The sequence below is a fragment of the Quercus lobata genome, chromosome 7, assembly GCF_001633185.2.
Source record: "Quercus lobata isolate SW786 chromosome 7, ValleyOak3.0 Primary Assembly, whole genome shotgun sequence".
Taxonomy (NCBI): domain Eukaryota; kingdom Viridiplantae; phylum Streptophyta; class Magnoliopsida; order Fagales; family Fagaceae; genus Quercus; species Quercus lobata.
The window spans coordinates 48,786,373-48,805,488 of NC_044910.1; the positions used below are offsets into that span (position 1 = coordinate 48,786,373).

The following is a 19,116-nucleotide window of genomic DNA, read 5'->3' on the forward strand; positions in this document are numbered from 1 at the left end:
CCAATTTGGGTAGCTAAGCTAACTGATCATCAACCCTGAGGTGCGTTGTTTGGTTAGTAAATGAGATGATTGAGAGTTCAGATGCTCAGCATCTTTACAGTCTGAAGTGTAAAGGTTGGATCCAGTGCACAAAGCTCCCACTTTTAGGGGGTCTGGTCTGGTGTGAGAGAGTTGATTGGTAGGTAGCCTTTACCCCGAATATTTTTTTTTTGTATAGGCTTATTCCCAGAGTTGAACCTGCGACTTGTTGCTTTTGGTGGAACACACTTGCCATGGCACCAAGGCCTGACCTCTAAAATCTTTAGTGTAGTATGTTTTGGTAATTAATTAGATTAACAAGAAATGCTTAATTTACATTTAAGCGATTATTGGAAAGAGTGTGGTTGGCATTCATCCTTGTTAGACCCCATTTACATGGCTTCCATACCATAGTTCTACTTTTATGAGGAAGTGAGCAAGTGTGAGTGATGTTTCCCATATAACGACATAATTGAAGTTAATTTTGTGATATAATAGAGGGTGGGAAATTTTCGTTTTGCCTTCCTTAAGTCTAGAGACAACACCCTATGTTTTTCCATGGAGCACAGAACTTTGCTAATTGCAGTTCACAGGCTATTTCCTCTTATATCAAGCACCATACTATTATGATGCTATCAATTATCTTACTATACCTTAGTATGACTTATTTTGTATGATCTAAACAATGCAGGAGATATTCCATTACATCGAATCTTCGTGGTAATTATTGTTTAATACAGCTTATAGGTTTTCATACATTTCTAAATTGTTGTACTCCTTACATGGTGACCCAACATTCAATATTGCTGATGATAAAATATGTGTTTATAATTTATCGGCTTCCTTTAGAAAAATGATTTTGTAGTTGACCCTTTGTTTTGGTGATCCTCTTCTCCAATTAGATTGAATCTCTTATCTGTTTTATGTTTTTCCTAGAAGCATTTCTCGAACGTTTGATGGTTTTGAAATATCAGTAATGAGACTAATCCGAGATCTCTTTCTGATTGGATGAAGGTTGGGGGGGGGGGGCAGAGGGGCTCTATTCTTCATCTTTCTTGGTCATCTTTGTAATTTAGATATTTCCTGTTTCTTTCATATTTATTTTTCTTAAGCATATGCCTTGTATACTTCCTGTGTATTAGCCCTTTTAATTTGAAGTGATTTTTATTACTGAACAAATAAGATGTTTTCCTTAGAAATGCTTTCTGATGCATTACTGCTGCAATGTATCTTTTCTGATGCATCATGGATCTTTGGTCTTCGAATTTAAAGAACTTGCTCTTTTCTCCCCCCCCCCCCCTTCTACTTTTTGGGTATTTGGGAACGTTAGAGCATTAGATGCATAGATACATAGATACATTTGTATATGTGTATGCCTTCTTGGATGTAATCTTTAATCATATTGGTGACAGTATGATCTTCTGACCATGATATACAGTTTAAAACATAAATATATTAAAAGGGAGTTCTAAATCCCTTTGTGCCTAAACTCAAGCTACACCTTGCTGTATAACTAAATTTATGATCGGGTCAATTTATGATTGTGGGGGGATATTTATTTTGTTGTATTATGGCGTGGCTGATTGAAGTTGATCTTGAAGCTGATTGTACTCAGATTTCTATCATTTTTTCAGTCATGAACCTGATTGTATTTTGTGCTCTACATTATACAGGTATCAATGGGCTTTGGTACAATTACAGCTCATGCACTGATGAGTTTAGAAGCTCGTGGAACTCTCTTTGTGACTCCTGGGATGGAGGTTGTTAGTTTTACTAATTTACTTTTGTTTGTCCCTGTGCTTTCTAACTTCCATTAGTTGTTACCTATATGGGACTTATATAGGTCTCCTGCTTTTATATTTTATTATAATCTATAACTACATTAACTTCCTCTGAATAAAATACAGTAAATTTATCTGAATAAAATCAAGCACATTCTTGCCAGTGAACTCTAGCTGAAATGGTGCTTCCCTTGTAGAGCAAGGTGGAGGGTGAAATCATAGATTTAAGACCCACTTGGTGCGTGTGTAACTTATTAATAATAAAAAAATTCATTCACATTCCTGTGGGGGGTTTCAATAAAATTAAGTCCTGAATTTCTATAAAATTTTCCATAACATTGCAATATGTGCCTTGATTGACAGTACCATTGCACCTTTTAATTGCTATATGTGGGGTGGTCATGATCATGTATCTGAAATGCTGTTAGTTTTGCTGGTATTGCCATATTTTTTTACACCAGATACAAGGGGGACTCTTATTTGTCCCACAATGCCCACTTCATGTTTGAGAATGATGAAGTAGCAGTAGGAAGAGGCAAGGGCAGCATTATTGACTGACTGTTTACATAGCCAAGAAAATTATGACTGTCTGCTTGTTCTGCACTAATTGGCTCATAATGGATGGCCGGGGTTATTGGTCCTCTTGATCCTCTTGCCTTCCTCCAATAGGATGATATGGATGGTATTTGGCAATGACATTTTAGTAAAAGAATTAAACAACTCAAGGAAGTTTGAAATCCACAGCTACCTTAATATGTAAACTGTCTTGCATTGATTCCTGTTCTCTTGTATGAAGCAAAGCTGATTGTTTGACTCTTTGGTGTACAGACATATGATGGCATGATTGTTGGTGAACATTCACGGGATACGGATCTAGATGTAAGGAAGACTTATACCTTTCATTATCTCCATTTGTTAAGCACTAGGGACTTAACTTGCAATGATTGCTATTGTGCAGATCAATCCAAGTAGGGCTAAAGAACTTACTAATGTGCGTGCTGCTAGCAAGGATGAGAATGTGAAGCTATCACCACCTTGCCTAGTACGTATTTATTAGCCCTCGTGTTATGTGTTTCTATTTCCTCCAGTGGTTTGTGTGCTAATATGCCTAGAAATAAGAGCGTGATTCACTAGTAGATTGAACCCATTTAGGGCCTTTCGGTCTTCATTTATGCCAAAATAATTGACTGGATATTCTTGATCATCCTTCATGAAAACTCTCATACAACATGAAGTGTGACTGTTTTGTATAATTTTTGGCAACTGTGTTGAATTAGTGAAGCTACCTTGTTATGAAGTTTTTAAGTTGATGTTGAAAGCAGTAAGAAACTTTTTATGGTCATGAGTGAAAAGCTTCTCCACCTTCACATTTGACATGTACGCAGTTGCTAACCTGAATGTATTTGGGTGCAGATGACTCTTGAAGAAGCCATTGGCTATGTAGCTTCTGATGAGCTTATTGAGGTAAGTAGCAATTGAATTATTTTATTTCTCTTTTTTCAATTAATAAACAAAACTACTTCAGTTCTCCTTTATCCGTTTTATACAAGAAATTAATTTTATTTCAGGCCTTTCCATTTCTTCATATATTTTTGTTGTTACTGTTATACCACAGATGTTAGTATCCTAGCTTTATTGCAGACCTCCCTAATTCTTTTTCAAATTTTACAACGAAAAATGTGTACCCTTGAAATGAGCCATGACTCAAATAACACAAGAAGTCTTGGGTTCACTGTAGGGAAAGGGTGTACGTTTTTGAGTTCTGGTGAATTTTGTTGCTGATAGTGGCTTTTTAATTTGTTTGGTCTTGTTATTCCTGGATTTTAATTTATTTTTTTGGGGACCAAATTACTGGCTATGATGCTTTTCTGATATCATCTTATGTTTCATGTGAAGGTAACACCAAAGGCCATTCGGTTAAGGAATAAATACCTGGATGTTAACAAGCGTAAAACCATGAGTAAAAGGCCAAAGGAGTGAAGCATTTTTTCTTGATACAGTTTTGTAACCTTATTATTATTGATTGTACCATGAGCTAGCTAGCAGGTGAAGGGTGCAATTGTGACCGGATTTAATGGATGCACGTGTAACTTACCAATCAATAAGAAGAAGAAAAAAAAGAAAAGTAGGGTAGTTTTTGTACTCAATTCTTTTTGTTTGCCTCAGATTAGGTGATATGGAACATTGAAATCATATTTCATAAATGATGAGCGAGAGTTGATCTATTTATAAGAATCAATCATGGTAGTGAGATAGTTGCTCATTTTTTGTCATATAATAGCACACATCTTTGTTCAGAGGTATATTACTATTTTTTAGTTACAGGACAACCCTCTCTATCTGTGCATCTTTGCTGCAAACCATAAATGTGCTCTAGTTCAACCGACACTTTCTCCTCCATGAGTAATTTGTTGGCAAGGTTGTGGGTTCAAGACCTGCAGGTTATATGTGTAACTTTCCAATTAAAAAAAAAAAAAAAAAAATTCTTTGCTGCATTTCTTACCATAACCTTTAGTGTAGTAGTTTTTGTTTGTTTTCTAAAGATAATTTGATTTTGCCCATACATATTTACTGATTTTAATGCAAAGAAAAAAAAATAGTGCTATATTGCTAGCAACATTGACGTTAGTATGAAGTGAACTTGCTGTTTCATTTTAGGACTTGGAAAACTGTAGGATAAATTGTCGGTCACTTGGAACCTTTAGCAGTGGAGTAGCATTCGTGTATCATATAATCGTACCGGATATTGTGGTTGTAGAACCAAGGTTATATGATATAGCTTAAGAAACTGCTGCAAGAATTTCTTAGATATCCTGGAGATTGTGATTGGATGAAATGATTTATATTTGAATACTCTAAAATGATGTGACTTATAACTTCATAATTCTAAAATATTCATTAATTTCATTCTTTAGGCATCTCATTTATTTAAGCTAATAAAAATTGCATTAACATTTTATTTTATTTTTAAAAAAAAACACTAATAATTTATGTACTTTGACAGAGTATATTTATATATATATATATATATATTTGCCCAAAAAAAAAATCATTCATAAGAAAATCCAAAAACAAAATGTAAATCAAGGCAATTGGAGAAAAAGAAACTAACACTGAACCCTTTTTCTCTAGACTTACTACAGGATTCGTTGGAGTGAAAAATAGATAAATGAGAAGGAAGAGAAAAATGTGATTTTTTATTATTTGATTGAAGTAAAAATAAGAGGAAAGAAAATGATGTGAATCAAGTTTTCCACTTGAGTCCATTGTTTATTTTCCTTTCAAATTGGATGGAAAAGAGGAAGGACAATGGCATAGTAAAAAAATTATTTGCGCCTTTTCACTTTCACTTTTAATAATAAGGGCCACTTTTCTATCCAATTGGAAAGGAAAATAAGTCCAAATATATTTTTTAATGCTTTTTTTACTCAAATAAATACAAAAATACAAAAAGAAATAAATGATTTTAAAGAATATATTAAAAAAAAAAAAAATTGATAAATAAATGAATATAAAAAAGTTTTTATTTTCACTACACTATTACTTGAGTTTACGTCATTAGACCAATCCTGGAGATGATAATAAATTGAGTTGGGATTAAATTAGTGTCTGAACGGTACAATCGCAGTGTCAAAACAAACCACCTTCTCAACATCTCTCCTTCTCTCTCTCTCTCTCTCTCTGTTGGTGTGTGTTCGAAATGGAATCAGCAGCAACAGCATTAGAAGGAGAAGGAGGTGGAGGTGGAGGAGGAGGTAATACGCTATCAGAAATATACCAGAATGCGAAGAAGCTACAATTGAGAAGTCGAGAGTCGAGACGCGCTGGAGCGAGTGGAGTACTCGAGCGGCAGCGGTGGCAATTTGGAGTCAGAAGTGTGTGCATCCATCAAAAGAGACCTCACCCAAATCCAATCCCTCTGCCGCTCTCTCCCCTCCAAGTCCCACCGCGATCTCTGGAAACGGTCTCTTCTCTCCTTCGCTTCGCTTTCATACTTATTAGCCATGCATATTGAGTATGACCAAATATCTCGTTTTTGAATGATAGTTGGCTTTCCTAGATAAGTACGTTATGAATTTTTATTGACAATGAGAACCAAGTAAGACCTTATCCTTATGTTCACAATGATGAACACACAGGGAAAACAAGTACAAAGGACTCAAAAGGAAAATCTAAAATAGAACAACATTGTGTAAAACCCCAAACCCGGGATCAATCAAAAGTACGACTATTCTTGTCCTTCCATCAAATAAGCTGGCCATGGCACCATGTTCCAAATATCTGAACCAAGCCAGTTTCTCCACTAAAATAGCACAGAAACAACATTCCCCGCCTTAACCCATTGAATCCCAAACATTTGAATATTTATTTTTATTAACGCGAGTGCACAACTCTGCTCATGCTTGTTTTTCTAATAAATATTGTTACTTATCAAAAGTAATTTCTGTTTTTATTATCTTGCCATCTTTGCATTACCAGCATTGTATCTGAAATTTTTATGAATCTTTACAGTATATCATAACTGTTTGGTGCAGTTTGATGATATGATCTGCAGTTGTGTAGATTTGTACTGTATATTTCAACCAATGCAGTGTTGATGCGATTTGATGATCTTTTATCTTGACATTCTTTTTGTATTATGCAGAAAAGTGGAACAAGTAACAGAAGAGGCTGAATCTTTGAAACAAAGTTTGGATAAGTATTTCTTAAGGAATCAGAAAAGAACGATGGAAGCCAAAGAGAGGGCAGAATTGCTTGGAAGAGCTGTATGTAATTTTTTTTTTGGGGTTGATGCAGCAAACCAGCAGAGAAAATTCTTTTTATTTGGAATCTAATTTTTTTTTTACATTAGTATCTTATGGAAATATTTTATGTTATAGAATGGAGAGTCTCATATTTTGAGAATATTTGATGAGGAAGCGCAAGCCAGGAAGTCAGTTCGAAGTTCTGCTAGGATGTTGGAAGAAGCAAGTTTAACAGGAGAGGCCATCCTGTCTGTAATGTCAGGGTCAAGGGAACGTCTTAAGGTATTTGCAATTAAGCCCCTACATATCTACGTGTTCACCATTCTGCAATCACAGATACATGTGTACATATGGTTTAAATGATAAAATATGGGACTGCAACCAAATAAAAAATGAAAGATGGGAGTCATGGGACTGTGATATTGTGTTAGTGTATAGCTTGTACTAGCTTAGCCCAGTTTACTGTATTTGTACTTTACTTCTTTTACTTGTACTGCACACATATCTAGCCTATATAAGGCTCTCTATTGTACATTGTTAAACACACATTAATATACAGACTTTTCAGTCTTCCTCATATTTTATATTCTTAACATGGTATCAGAGCCATTCCTCTGACTTTCTGGTTCCTGTGGACATCTCCGGCGTCCTTCCGCTGCCCTCGCCTTCATCCAGCAACCACTGCCAGAAGCGAGTCACCGCCGTCACGACCATAGTCCCAGCAACTCTCGGATCTCGTCGTTCTGCTCATCCAACTGCAAAATCAAAGGCATTGAGTGACAGAACAGACAATCCCGAGCAAAACCCAACCAAGAACGGCCAGAAAACATCTCACACGCGCCCCCACGCGCCGCCTGAATTTTCTGCCTCACGAACACGCGCCACACGCGCCGCCACGCGCCGTCCCTCTTACTCACGCGCCACACGCGCCAGGTAGCAGGCCTCCACGCGCCCTCACGCGCCTTCACGCGCCCACGCGCCAGCCTTGCTTCACGGACTGCCACGTCAGCCCTAGTGTGACGTCATCCGTTGACCAGACCGTTGACCGTTGACTTTGACTTTGACCGTTGACCAAGTCAAAATTTTTTCAACAGGACCTGTCTTGCTCAGTTTTTCGCGTAGATTCTGATTTTGGGCTCCGTTTCTGCATTTGAGGTCTCTAAATTTCACTTTTTTGTCATTTTCTTTATTATGGCTCAACAAAGTGAACGAGATATCATACGTCCTATCACCATCATGTTGGATGGTCCTACTAGCTATCATGCATGGTCTCAGAATATGACTGTCTTTCTCAAGGGTCGTAAACTGTGGCGATATGTGACTGGTTCAATTCCTAAGCCAGTACCAAACCCTAAGTCCAAAGTCACAGATGCTGAAGAGTCTTCCAAGACTGCTGCTACGACAGATGATTATGAAGAACGTCTAGAGGAATGGGAGAGTATTCAGAGTAAGATCTTGTCTTAGTTTATCAATACCTCTATTTCCTCCATTCATAATCTTCTTCCTCGTCTTGAAACTGCTGAGGCTGCTTGGAAATTTTTGGCCGATCGCTATAACTGCACTAATGATTCAAGGTTGGAGTTTCACATTGAATCAAAACTTTATCAAATGCGCCAAGAGACAGGTCAGTCTATTTCTGATTTTTATTCTCAGACTTCTACTATGTGGGAACAACTCTCTGCTGCAGATCCTCCACTGGTGTGTTCTAAGGATATTGAGCTCTTTGTCAAATATCGAGATCGCCGTAGATTTATGCACTTCATGATGGGTTTACGTGAGGACTTTGAGCCTACTAGAGCTTCTCTGCTTAGCCGGTCCCCTACTCCTTCTCTTGATGCTGCAGTCAAGGAGCTCATTTCTGAGGAGAATCGTCGGCCTACTTATCACATGACATCATCTGATCATGTATTGGCTACACCCTCACCACAGCCTCCCATTGCTGCATTCACTGCTCCTCCGCGAATAAACTCTGGGCGACCCACCTCTCAGTCTTCCAAAGGTGCTCACTGCAAGTTTTGCCGTGCCAAAGGCCATGACATTTCTGTTTGTCGTAAGCTACAGAAATTTATGCAAGATCAAAATAAAGCCTCTCTTCCTCAGGCAGCTGCTGTGTGTCCTTCAGATCCATCAGTTCCTACAGGTCCATCTTTGACTTCCTCACTTACTACGGCTGATATTAAGGCAGTTGTTCAACAGGTTTTATCCCGCACTTCCACTGCTCTTTCTGTCACCTCAGGTAAACAACCTTGGTTTTTTGATACTGCATGTTGTAACCATATGACTCCAGATGAATCCCAATTTTCTGATAAGGCACCCTTAGAACATCCAATCACCATTTACACTGCTGATGGAACTCCTATGCCTGTTAGTCATAAAGGAACAATCTCTTCTTCTTGTTTATCCTTTAGTGACACTTTTCATATTCCAAAGTTATCCTTAAATCTACTTTCTGTTGGTCAACTTTGCGAATTAGGCGTAGATCTTCTATTTACTAATCATGGTGTGGATGTGCAGGATCCCCGGACGGGTCAAGTACTTGGGACAGGCCGTAAGGTTGGTCGCATGTTTGAGGTTCATGACTTGAAGATTCCTTCACAAGTTGTTTCTGCAGCTGCTACCACTGCCACCTCCTCACCTGATCTATGGCATGCTCGTCTTGGTCATCCATCCTTATCTCGTCTTCAGTTATTGGCTTCTCAAGGTCATTTAGGTTCAGTTCAGTTTCAAAAATTTGATTGTACTTCCTGTCATTTCGGTAAACAAACAAAATTGCCCTTTTAATAAAAGTGACTCCTTTTCTTCTGCCCCTTTTGATCTTATACATTCTGATATTTGGGGTCCTGCACCTGTTCCCACTGAGGGGGGATCTAAATATTTTGTCATATTTGTGGATGATTTTTCTCGATATACTTGGATTTATCTGCTTCATCATAGGTCTGAACTTGTGTCTATTTACCAAACATTTCATAAAATGATTGAAACACAGTTCAATCGCACCGTTAAAGTCTTTCGATCAGATAATGCTCAAGAATATAATGATAAATCTTTCCTATCCTTTTTAGACAAACATGGTACTCTTCCTCAGCGGTCTTGCCCTTACACCTCTCAACAAAATGGTCGTGCAGAACGAAAACATCGTCACATTCTTGATGTTGTCCGCACCCTTCTTATTTCAGCCTCTCTTCCTGAACGCTTTTGGGGTGAGGCAGCACTCACTGCTGTGCACACCATTAATCGTATTCCTTCACCAACTACACACAACAAATCACCATTCGAGCTTCTCTATGGTCAAACTCCTGACTACTCCTCTCTTCGGGTTTTTGGTTGTGCTTGCTTTGTCTCTCTTCCTCCTCATGAACGTACAAAGCTCCAACCTCGTACTCGTCTCTGTTGTTTCCTTGGTTATGGTGTGTCCCAGAAAGGTTTTCGCTGCTATGATCCCATTTCTCGTCGCCTTCGTGTCTCCCGTCATGTTGAGTTTTGGGAACATCGTCCTTTCACGAGTCTTCAGCAGTTTCCTGCATCTTCTTCCTCAGAGTCTCCCATTTTTACTGATCTTTTCCTCCCTCTCTATCCTGAACTTGTGGAGGATTCTTCAACATCGACTGCCTCTCCAGACGACTCATCCCTGGTTCTGTCTCCGGCATATGACCCGCCTGTCTTGGATCCTGTGGCACCACCCTCTCCTGAGTCTCCTATTGGTCCTGAACTTCGTCGTTCCACTCGGGTAAGCATTCCTCCTCCTTATCTCACTGATTATCATTGCTCTTTTGCTCTTGCCACTCTCTATGAACCTCACACCTATCGTGAGGCTCATACTGACCCTCTTTGGCAGCAAGCTATGAATGAAGAACTAGATGCCCTTCATAAAAATCACACTTGGGATATGGTTGATTTGCCTCCTGGTCAGTCTGTAGTAGGTTGTAGGTGGGTTTACAAGATCAAGACCAAGGCCGATGGATCTGTTGAAAGATACAAAGCTCGCCTAGTTGCCAAGGGCTTTACTCAGGAGTATGGTATTGACTATGAGGAAACATTTGCTCCTGTTGCTCGTCTTGCATCTGTTAGATGTCTCATTGCTGTGGCTGCTGTTCGCCGTTGGCCTCTTTATCAAATGGATGTGAAGAATGCTTTCCTCAATGGAGACCTTCATGAAGAAGTGTACATGCAACCACCCCCTGGCTATCCACACTCAGGCAATCAAGTTTGCCGCCTTCGCCGTGCTCTTTATGGCCTCAAGCAGGCTCCTCGAGCTTGGTTTGAAAAGTTTAGCTCAGTTGTTGCTCAGCAGGGTTTCACTTCGAGTCCTCATGACACTGCTCTCTTTGTTCGAAGATCCTCTGCTGGTATCACTCTTATTCTTCTTTATGTTGATGACATGATTATTACTGGAGATGATTCTGCAGGTATCCGCTCTCTTCAGCATTTCCTTAGTCAGCATTTTGAGATGAAAGATCTGGGCACTCTCAGCTATTTTCTTGGGCTAGAGGTTACCTCATCCTCTGATGGCTACTATCTTTCCCAGGCTAAATATGCTTCTGATCTTCTCTCCAAAGCCGGTGTCACCGATAATAAGACTGTTTCCACTCCTTTGGAATACAATGCAAAGCTTACACCCTTGGATGGTGAACCTCTATCCGATGCTACTCGTTATCGTCAGTTAGTTGGCAGTTTGATCTATCTCACTGTTACTCGTCCGGATATTTCACATGCCGTGGGTATGGTTAGTAAGTTCATGGATGCACCTCGTTCTGTCCACTATGCTGCTGTTCTTCGGATTCTCCGCTATGTCAAAGGCACACTTTATCATGGTCTGCATTACTCCTCTCGATCGTCTCTCGAGTTTCATGCTTATTCAGATGCTGACTGGGCAGGTGATCCGACTGATCGATGCTCTATCACAGGTTTCTGTTTCTTGTTAGGTACTTCTCTGGTCTCGTGGCGCAGCAAGAAGCAGGATGTGGTTTCCCGTTCCAGTACTGAGGCTGAGTATCGTGCCCTTGCCGACACCACTTGTGAGCTTGTTTGGCTTCGCTGGCTCTTGGCTGACATGGATGCTCCACAACCCACTGCCACTCCTCTTTATTGTGACAATCTTAGTGCTATCTACATTGCTCATAATGATGTCTTCCATGAACGCACCAAGCATATTGAGATCAACTGCCACATCACTCGCCAGCATCTCAAGAAAGGAAATCTCAAGTTATTCTCCATCTCCTCTGCTGACCAGCCTGCTGATATCTTTACCAAGACTCACCCGCCTGGTCGTCTTCGAGATCTTATATCCAAACTCCAGTTGGCTTCTTCCTTGCCACCTCGAGTTTGAGGGGGGATGTTAGTGTATAGCTTGTACTAGCTTAGCCCATTGGGCTTTGCCCAGTTTACTGTACTTGTACTTTACTTCTTTTACTTGTACTGCACACATATCTAGCCTATATAAGGCTCTCTATTGTACATTGTTAAACACACATTAATATACAGACTTTTCAGTCTTCCTCATATTTTATATTCTTAACATATTGCAATATAAGCAAAACATTGTCCTTATTGCATAATAAATTTTTCCCTTGAATTCCATTAAAAATTTATCATGATTTTCTGTAGTGACTAGTTTGACATGCTAGGTTATTAGCTAGGAATATGCTTCTGTGTTCACTTATCTATGGTCCGATGGTAATTGACCTGGTTGCAGCTTTATAATTTGGTAGTGCTAGTGGTTTTGAATTTTTTTTTTTCTTGAGTTAATAGATTTAAATTCTTTATGTAAATTTCTCTTACATTCATCAATAGATTTGATGGCGTTCGTGTTGAAAATATAAACCCCCCCCCCCCCACCCCCAAAAAAAAAAAAAAAATACCGCCAAATGGGAAGTGCAAAGAAAGCTTTATCTTAATCTAGTCTTGTTGAATTTTGGAAGTCAATTGTATTTTTATTGGTCACTTAGATTTTATTTTAGGTCTTATTAGTTAATTAGGCTATTACTGTTTCATTTAATTTCCTAGTATTGAAGTTATTTTTATAGTTCCATAATTTGGATTTCCTAAGTTAACTAGAACTTGGGTCAAGTCATAGTCTATATAAGCATATTACCGTACTCCTAGGGAGACAGTTTGCAGTTTGATTAATAAAACTGCTCTTGGAGCTTCAACCCAAAACCTAAGTCGGTCATTGAGCCCAAGCCACCTCCAAGAGCCTAGATTACAACCCAATATTTTTTATATTAAAACACACGCACACAATGATGACTAGACTCAAATAATCACTCTCTAGCCGCCGCAACCCAACTGCCACAAACTTGACCATCAATCCACACCCAAGTCGAAACCCTTTCAAACCAAACACCTTACAATTCATTCCACTAAACAGCAGAAGGACCAATCTCTAAAGACCCCAAATCGATGAACTTGGGCCTTCCTCACATTGGCATCCTGCTTTTCTAATTCTCAGTGTATCACAGTGGCTCCAAATGTTGTCCATGAGCCCCCTCCACATATTGCTGATTCTTACCCTAGATCTTGGCACACTGGAAGTCATTATTTTTGGACATTGTGCACTTCTCACAAGTTTTTGCACTCAAGGCTATATACACCACTCAGGTATTAAGAACCAACCCGACAAGTTGCAAGCCCGGACCCTAACCCAGAGCCCAACCTACTTGCTGGACCCAGGCCTGCAAGTAGTTGAACCGTGAGCCATAGCTATTATGCTAGCCCTAAGAGGGCACTAGTGAGCATTGAGCCAGGGCTGTGGGGTTTTTTCCAAAGTGCTTTTCATTGCAGGACTTGAACTTGGAACCTCCACCTCCCAAACTACATTGAAGCAAGAACGATGGCCGCTAGACCACCACCCTTTGTGGTGGTTACATCCTTTATTTTTATTTTTCTTCATCCTGCATCTCAAATTCCTCCCCCACATCCCTTCTTCTCTCTTCAAAATAGAAGCTTACAGAATTGGCATGCTTTATTATTGTGTGTATGTGGTATTTTTGGTCCCATTGAACTTTTCTTGGATAAAGCCATAAACGATTGAGATTTTGAATATTAATTGGGTATTGTTAGATATGCTGCATGAGAATTTGGAATTCTTTTATATATAAATGAGTTCAAGTTACACCTGGTGTAACTTTACAATAGTTACACATTTTTTGGACTATTAATTACTATTAGATCTAAGGATCAAAAAACACTCATGATAATGGCATTATTGCTCTCTAGAAATTAGCCAATTAAGCATTAACTCTTCTTAATAAAAATAAAAAAAAATAAAAAAAAAAAAAAAAAAAAAAAAACACAGCATTAACGTTCACTCTTCTCCTCCTCATCATCTTCTTCCTCTCTCACATCTTTCTTTTTGATTTCTTTACGGTACTGTCTTGAGGTACTGGAAAATTTAGAAATACATGGCCAAAGTCACTATTGTTTTAGAGAATGATTGTTGAGGCTGAGTATTTCTAAGGATTAAAAGCACAGACAAAGTCAATTAAAAAAAATTAGTGCTCTAACAACATTATGTTTCAGCCATGTCATCATCTCCCACCATGGTCTTTTGAAAGATCTTAAAAAATATGGGCTCTCTTCCATCAATATATGCAAAGCATCATGGTTTATGTCAAAATAGGCTAGTACTTTTGTGGCATTATTTGTCTTTGGATAATCAACACTCAACAGCAACATTCCAAGGACCACCATGGTTAATGTCCTCCATGATAATATGATATGGCCCCACAGTCTTCTCCAATGCTCAACACACCCCAAAATAACAATTCAATTGCTAACCTCTACAACTAAAGTCACGGAAAACCTAAGTTGCTAAATATACAACCAACATCTATCTTGCTCCCTCATGATTTGTTTGCATGAGAACAAGAAGGTGATGTGAGATAGGAAGATAGGAAGAAGATGATGACAAGGAGAGGAGTGAAAGTTAACTTTATTAAGAAGAGTTAATGCTTAATTGGCTAATTTCTAGAGAGCAATAATGACATTATTATGAGTGTTTTTTTACCCTTAGATCTAATAGTAATTTGTATCTCTTTAAAATTTATGGTGTAACTCTAAATAATATTACACCACTCAATAACTTGTTATAGAATTCATATTTTGAGAATTCCACCATTGAATTACATGTTCAATATGATCTTAATATTCATGCCAATTTTCATGTTATTTGGATGGCATTTACCATTTGATCCATAAACTTGTCTTTTATGCATTATTTTAAACTATAAAAACTTGAATTTAAATAATTTATTGATGACATGACTATTAATTTTTTATCACTTTGAAATTTTGCAAGCATGGAGAATATACGAAGATAATATAATTTAACGATAGATTTGTCAAAATTTGCATCTAATTAAAAAATATTGGATGGTGTAATATTACTTAAAGTTATACTAGGTCTAACTTTAACTCAATCCATATATATATATATATATATATAAGGAATTTGGATATCTTAATTATTATGCATGATTCAGTTTTATTAGTATGGTCTTTAATCCTTTGGACTGAGGTAGAATACCTAAAAGAAAACAATGGTCTAAATTGTTGGGATAGCTCATGTCTTTCAATAAATAATGGTTTGTAATGCATTGACATGAGGTTGCTCCTGAGTCCTGATGCTATTGAGTACTGCTGATATGCTTTTTCCTTGGTTCAGAATGCACAGCGGAAAGCACTGGATGTCCTTAATACAGTGGGGCTCTCAAATTCTGTATTGAGGCTGATTGAAAGGCGGCACCGTGTGATAATTGGATCAAATATGCAGGCATGATTTTGACACTCGCCATTGTGTTCATCATTTGGAGGTGGACACGATGATCTACTCTTTTGGCTGGTATAGTTATGTGAGATGTGTTCCCTCTAGATGCCTTTTAATTAATTTTTTGTTTTTACTTTCTTTCCCCTTCGGAGTGGAAGATATTAATTGTTTCCGTAATACGGTGTTATATTGGAAAGGTAATGAGGTTGTACAAAGGCCAATTATGAGAACACACTTATATAAAATTGATTTACAAATGCGTCAATGTTCTCTTCAGAGCCTCCACAGAATACACAAACCGTTATTCATTTTCAGACCGCTTTTGAGCAATTCAGTTTCCTGAGGTAATAATGCGTAGTGGATTAATTGCACAAGAAGATGGTAAGTTCAAAAAGAAGTTTGGAAACTCAAGGGGTTGGCTAAGTTGTTCTTAAGGCCTTGTAAGATTCCTAAGATTTTAAGTTTGAAACCTCTTGCTAGCATTTTGAGGCCACCTTTCATGGATTTCTCCATATAATAACTTAGTGCATGTAAGATGGGGGACTATGTAAACCCGAGAGAATAGTTTGATACTCAAAAAGGTTTGAATACTCTCGTTTGTCCAAAAAAAAGTTTGGAGCTATGGATCCTTGGACTCTATAAACTATAAAGCACTAATATAGTTAGTTTCAAGCCATGGATCCTTGAACTCTCTAAAGCACTCTTCCTCTTCATTGTTGTCGCTCCAAATTTTGGATACTCGAAAGGACAAAATTTAGTTATAAAATTGGTTGTAGTTTAAGGTTATAACTTCCTTTAAAAAAAAATTAAATTACTACATATTTTAAAAATCCAACCGTTAGATAGTATGTTCTTTACGCTTTTAATACAAATGTCTAATTTTGTGTTAATTAGATATTATTTATTATATGATCTATAAGTTTATATTTTATGTATAATTTTAAATTACAAAAACTTGCAATTTAAACAATTTATTGATGACATAGTTATTAATCTTTAATTTTTTAGAAATTTTACAAGCAAGAAGAATATAAGAAGAAAATGTAATTCAATGGTGGATTTGTCAAAATTCACTTCCATAAAAAATAAAAAAAATAAAAAAAAAATTAAGTAAAGCTACAATCAATTTTGTAACTAAACTTTGTCACACCTCAAATCCAAAATTTTTGCTGCATCATTCCAAAACTGGCTACAAGTATTAAAAGCTTAGTATTACATACAACCACAGATTAAAGTACAAAGTTTAGCAACAAAATTAGTTATAGCTTTCGGTTACAATTTTACTCAATATCTTTCCATTGGAGGTGAATTTTGACAAATTTATCATTGGATACATCTTCTTATATCTTCCATGCTTGTAAAATTTTTACAAAATTAAAGATTAATAGCTTTATTATCAATAAATTATTTATAACGTAAGTTTTTGTAATTTAAATTTATGCATAAAATATAAACTTATAGATTATGTAGTAAATAATATTTAATTGACACAAAATTTGACATGTGTATTAAAATCGTAAAAAATTTACAATTCAATGGTTAGATTTTTAAAATTTATAATAATATACATTTTATTGAGTAAGATTGTAACTTTACGCTACAACTAATTTTGTAACAAAATTTTGTTCCAGATTAAAATATATAAAACCAAAAAAGTAGTTTTGTGTGTGTGTGTGTGTGTTTGGGGGGGTGGGGGTGGAGGGGTAATAATCACTAATCAATTAAATAGTAACCATTTAATGATAGATGCAAGTTTTAATGTGTCCATTCTTCAACTCGTTAAGCTCACACCTTGAGGGGTGAGTTTTATTATTACTTAAAAATGTAATGAAAAAAATTTCGTTTTTCATGCAAGCATTATCCTATTTTTATTCCAAATTTTAAAGAAATTCATTATTATTTTTTAAATTTGATTTTTTATTTATTTATAAACAATAGAAGTGGACATATCAATTGTTTTTAAGTTTAAAAAAAAATAAACAATAAAGGACATTTGCAATGCCTATATATGGCTATGAGTTCTAGTTGTAGTTGCGATTTGCATAAATCAAAAGACAAAGTTAACTTAACTGGTAAAATTTTTGATAGTTGAATAAGAGATCTAGAGTTCAATCACTACTTACACCAAAAACCGATTTGTGTCTTAGTCTAATAATAAAGAGCTATCATCAAACCAAGACACATGGAATTCTAAAACACATCTAACTGAGCAAATAATATACAACTTAATCAAGAGTTATATGTAAATTAAAAAAAATATATATATAATTAAATTGAAGTTTTGAACATGTAAAGCAGATTTTACTATAGTAACGCTACATAAAACGAAAGGCAAATTTAGTAGATTGAGGTGATATTATATGAGAAAAAGAATTTTTTTTTTTTTAAAGAAATATAGAGACTTAGAATAGAATAACTAATCATATATGGGTAATCAATATACCGAAAAATTGTGAAGTTATTCCATATATATATATATATATATATATATGAGAAATGTTACGTCCATAATATTTTTACAGTACTTTCACAACAAATCATAAGTGGCAGGATGCTACAGGATATTATTGGTGAAAAAAGAAGAAGTAATTTTAGAGGTAGGTTTAAATGAGAACCAATAACAACTTACTAATTATGATTTATTGTAAAGATGTTGTGTTTGTATTTTTTTAGAAGATTGTGAAAATGTTGTGGATGTTCTTATCATTCTGACTGCAATAAACATTAGTTTTAGAAAAGAAAAACATAAAAATTATATTTAAAAATATTTTCATTTAAGATTTTCTTGAAATTTTTGATGTCAATATGAATGGAGTTCAAGAAAAATATTTATTTAAGACCATTTGTACTTAAATAATTAGGGTAAAATGTATGGCATAAACATAGTTTTACATAGCAGAATTCCCATTTTACACATAATATGAGTGCATTGAGTGGACCAGAGTGGTGATTAAATTTCCTACATGGAGATAATAAAAAAAATTCTATAATTTTTAAATTTATATGCTTCCATAAATGGACATTTTTTTTTAATTTATAAATTGTAATTATGATCTTTCCTAAATCACTAATCAATTAAATAGTAACCATTTTTCAAAAAAAAAAACACCATTTAATAATAGATGTAAGTCTTAATATGTCATATCTCACTTTGATTTGTTTGGCTAAGGCTTGGGCCTTCGCCCAGATTAACATTTAGAATGGTATGTATTGGGCCACTTGTGTGGCACTACTAGCTGTGGGGTCTTACTATTCAAGAATCAAGAGTTCAAGACTACTTTTGTTAGTTGTAGCTTGTAGTTGTAGGCTTGTAGGCTGTTGCCATATTTTATGGTGTTCTCGTATGATGTATATTTGTTTTATGGTACATGTGCATTGATGGTTGTATCTATAATGCTATCTCAATAAATTGAGAATTGCTGACAATTCTTACGATATTGGCCAATTGTCATAACTGATTCACTTAATAATAAGAATCTTAAATTCAAGATGTTTATTGCTACTTATAAATTCTTTATGTATTGGAGCTAAAAAATAAATTAGTTTTCTCCTGGTTAATTTTCTGCCCTGCCCTGACTCTCATGAGGTCCAGGTCCGGATTCAACAGGTTTTGGGTGTCCCTTCTATCCGTCAATTTGAGAAATATTTGGGTTTGCCGGCATTGGTGGGTAGGGCAAAAAAACAAAGCTTCATCTACATCAAAGAAAGGGTATGGAAAAAGCTTCAAGGGTGGAAAGAAAAGTTACTGTCTCAGGCGGGTAGGGAAGTGCTAATTAAGTCAGTAATTCAGGCGATCCCGACTTATACC

At 36.4% G+C, this 19,116-nt stretch overlaps 1 protein-coding gene and 1 pseudogene across 1 annotated transcript; both read left to right on the forward strand.

Annotated features, from left to right (window-relative positions):
- Positions 1-1,607: 1,607 nt before the first annotated feature.
- On the forward strand, positions 1,608-4,072 carry LOC115953613 (GTP-binding protein TypA/BipA homolog). Its single transcript, XM_031071350.1, has 5 exons — positions 1,608-1,778; positions 2,628-2,678; positions 2,758-2,841; positions 3,213-3,263; positions 3,696-4,072. The coding sequence occupies exons 1-5, from the start codon at positions 1,698-1,700 to the stop codon at positions 3,777-3,779; spliced, it is 351 nt and encodes a 116-aa protein (XP_030927210.1). The 5' UTR covers positions 1,608-1,697; the 3' UTR covers positions 3,780-4,072.
- Positions 4,073-5,499: 1,427 nt separating this feature from the next.
- On the forward strand, positions 5,500-15,619 carry LOC115952171 (annotated as a pseudogene).
- The last annotated feature ends 3,497 nt before the right edge of the window (positions 15,620-19,116 follow it).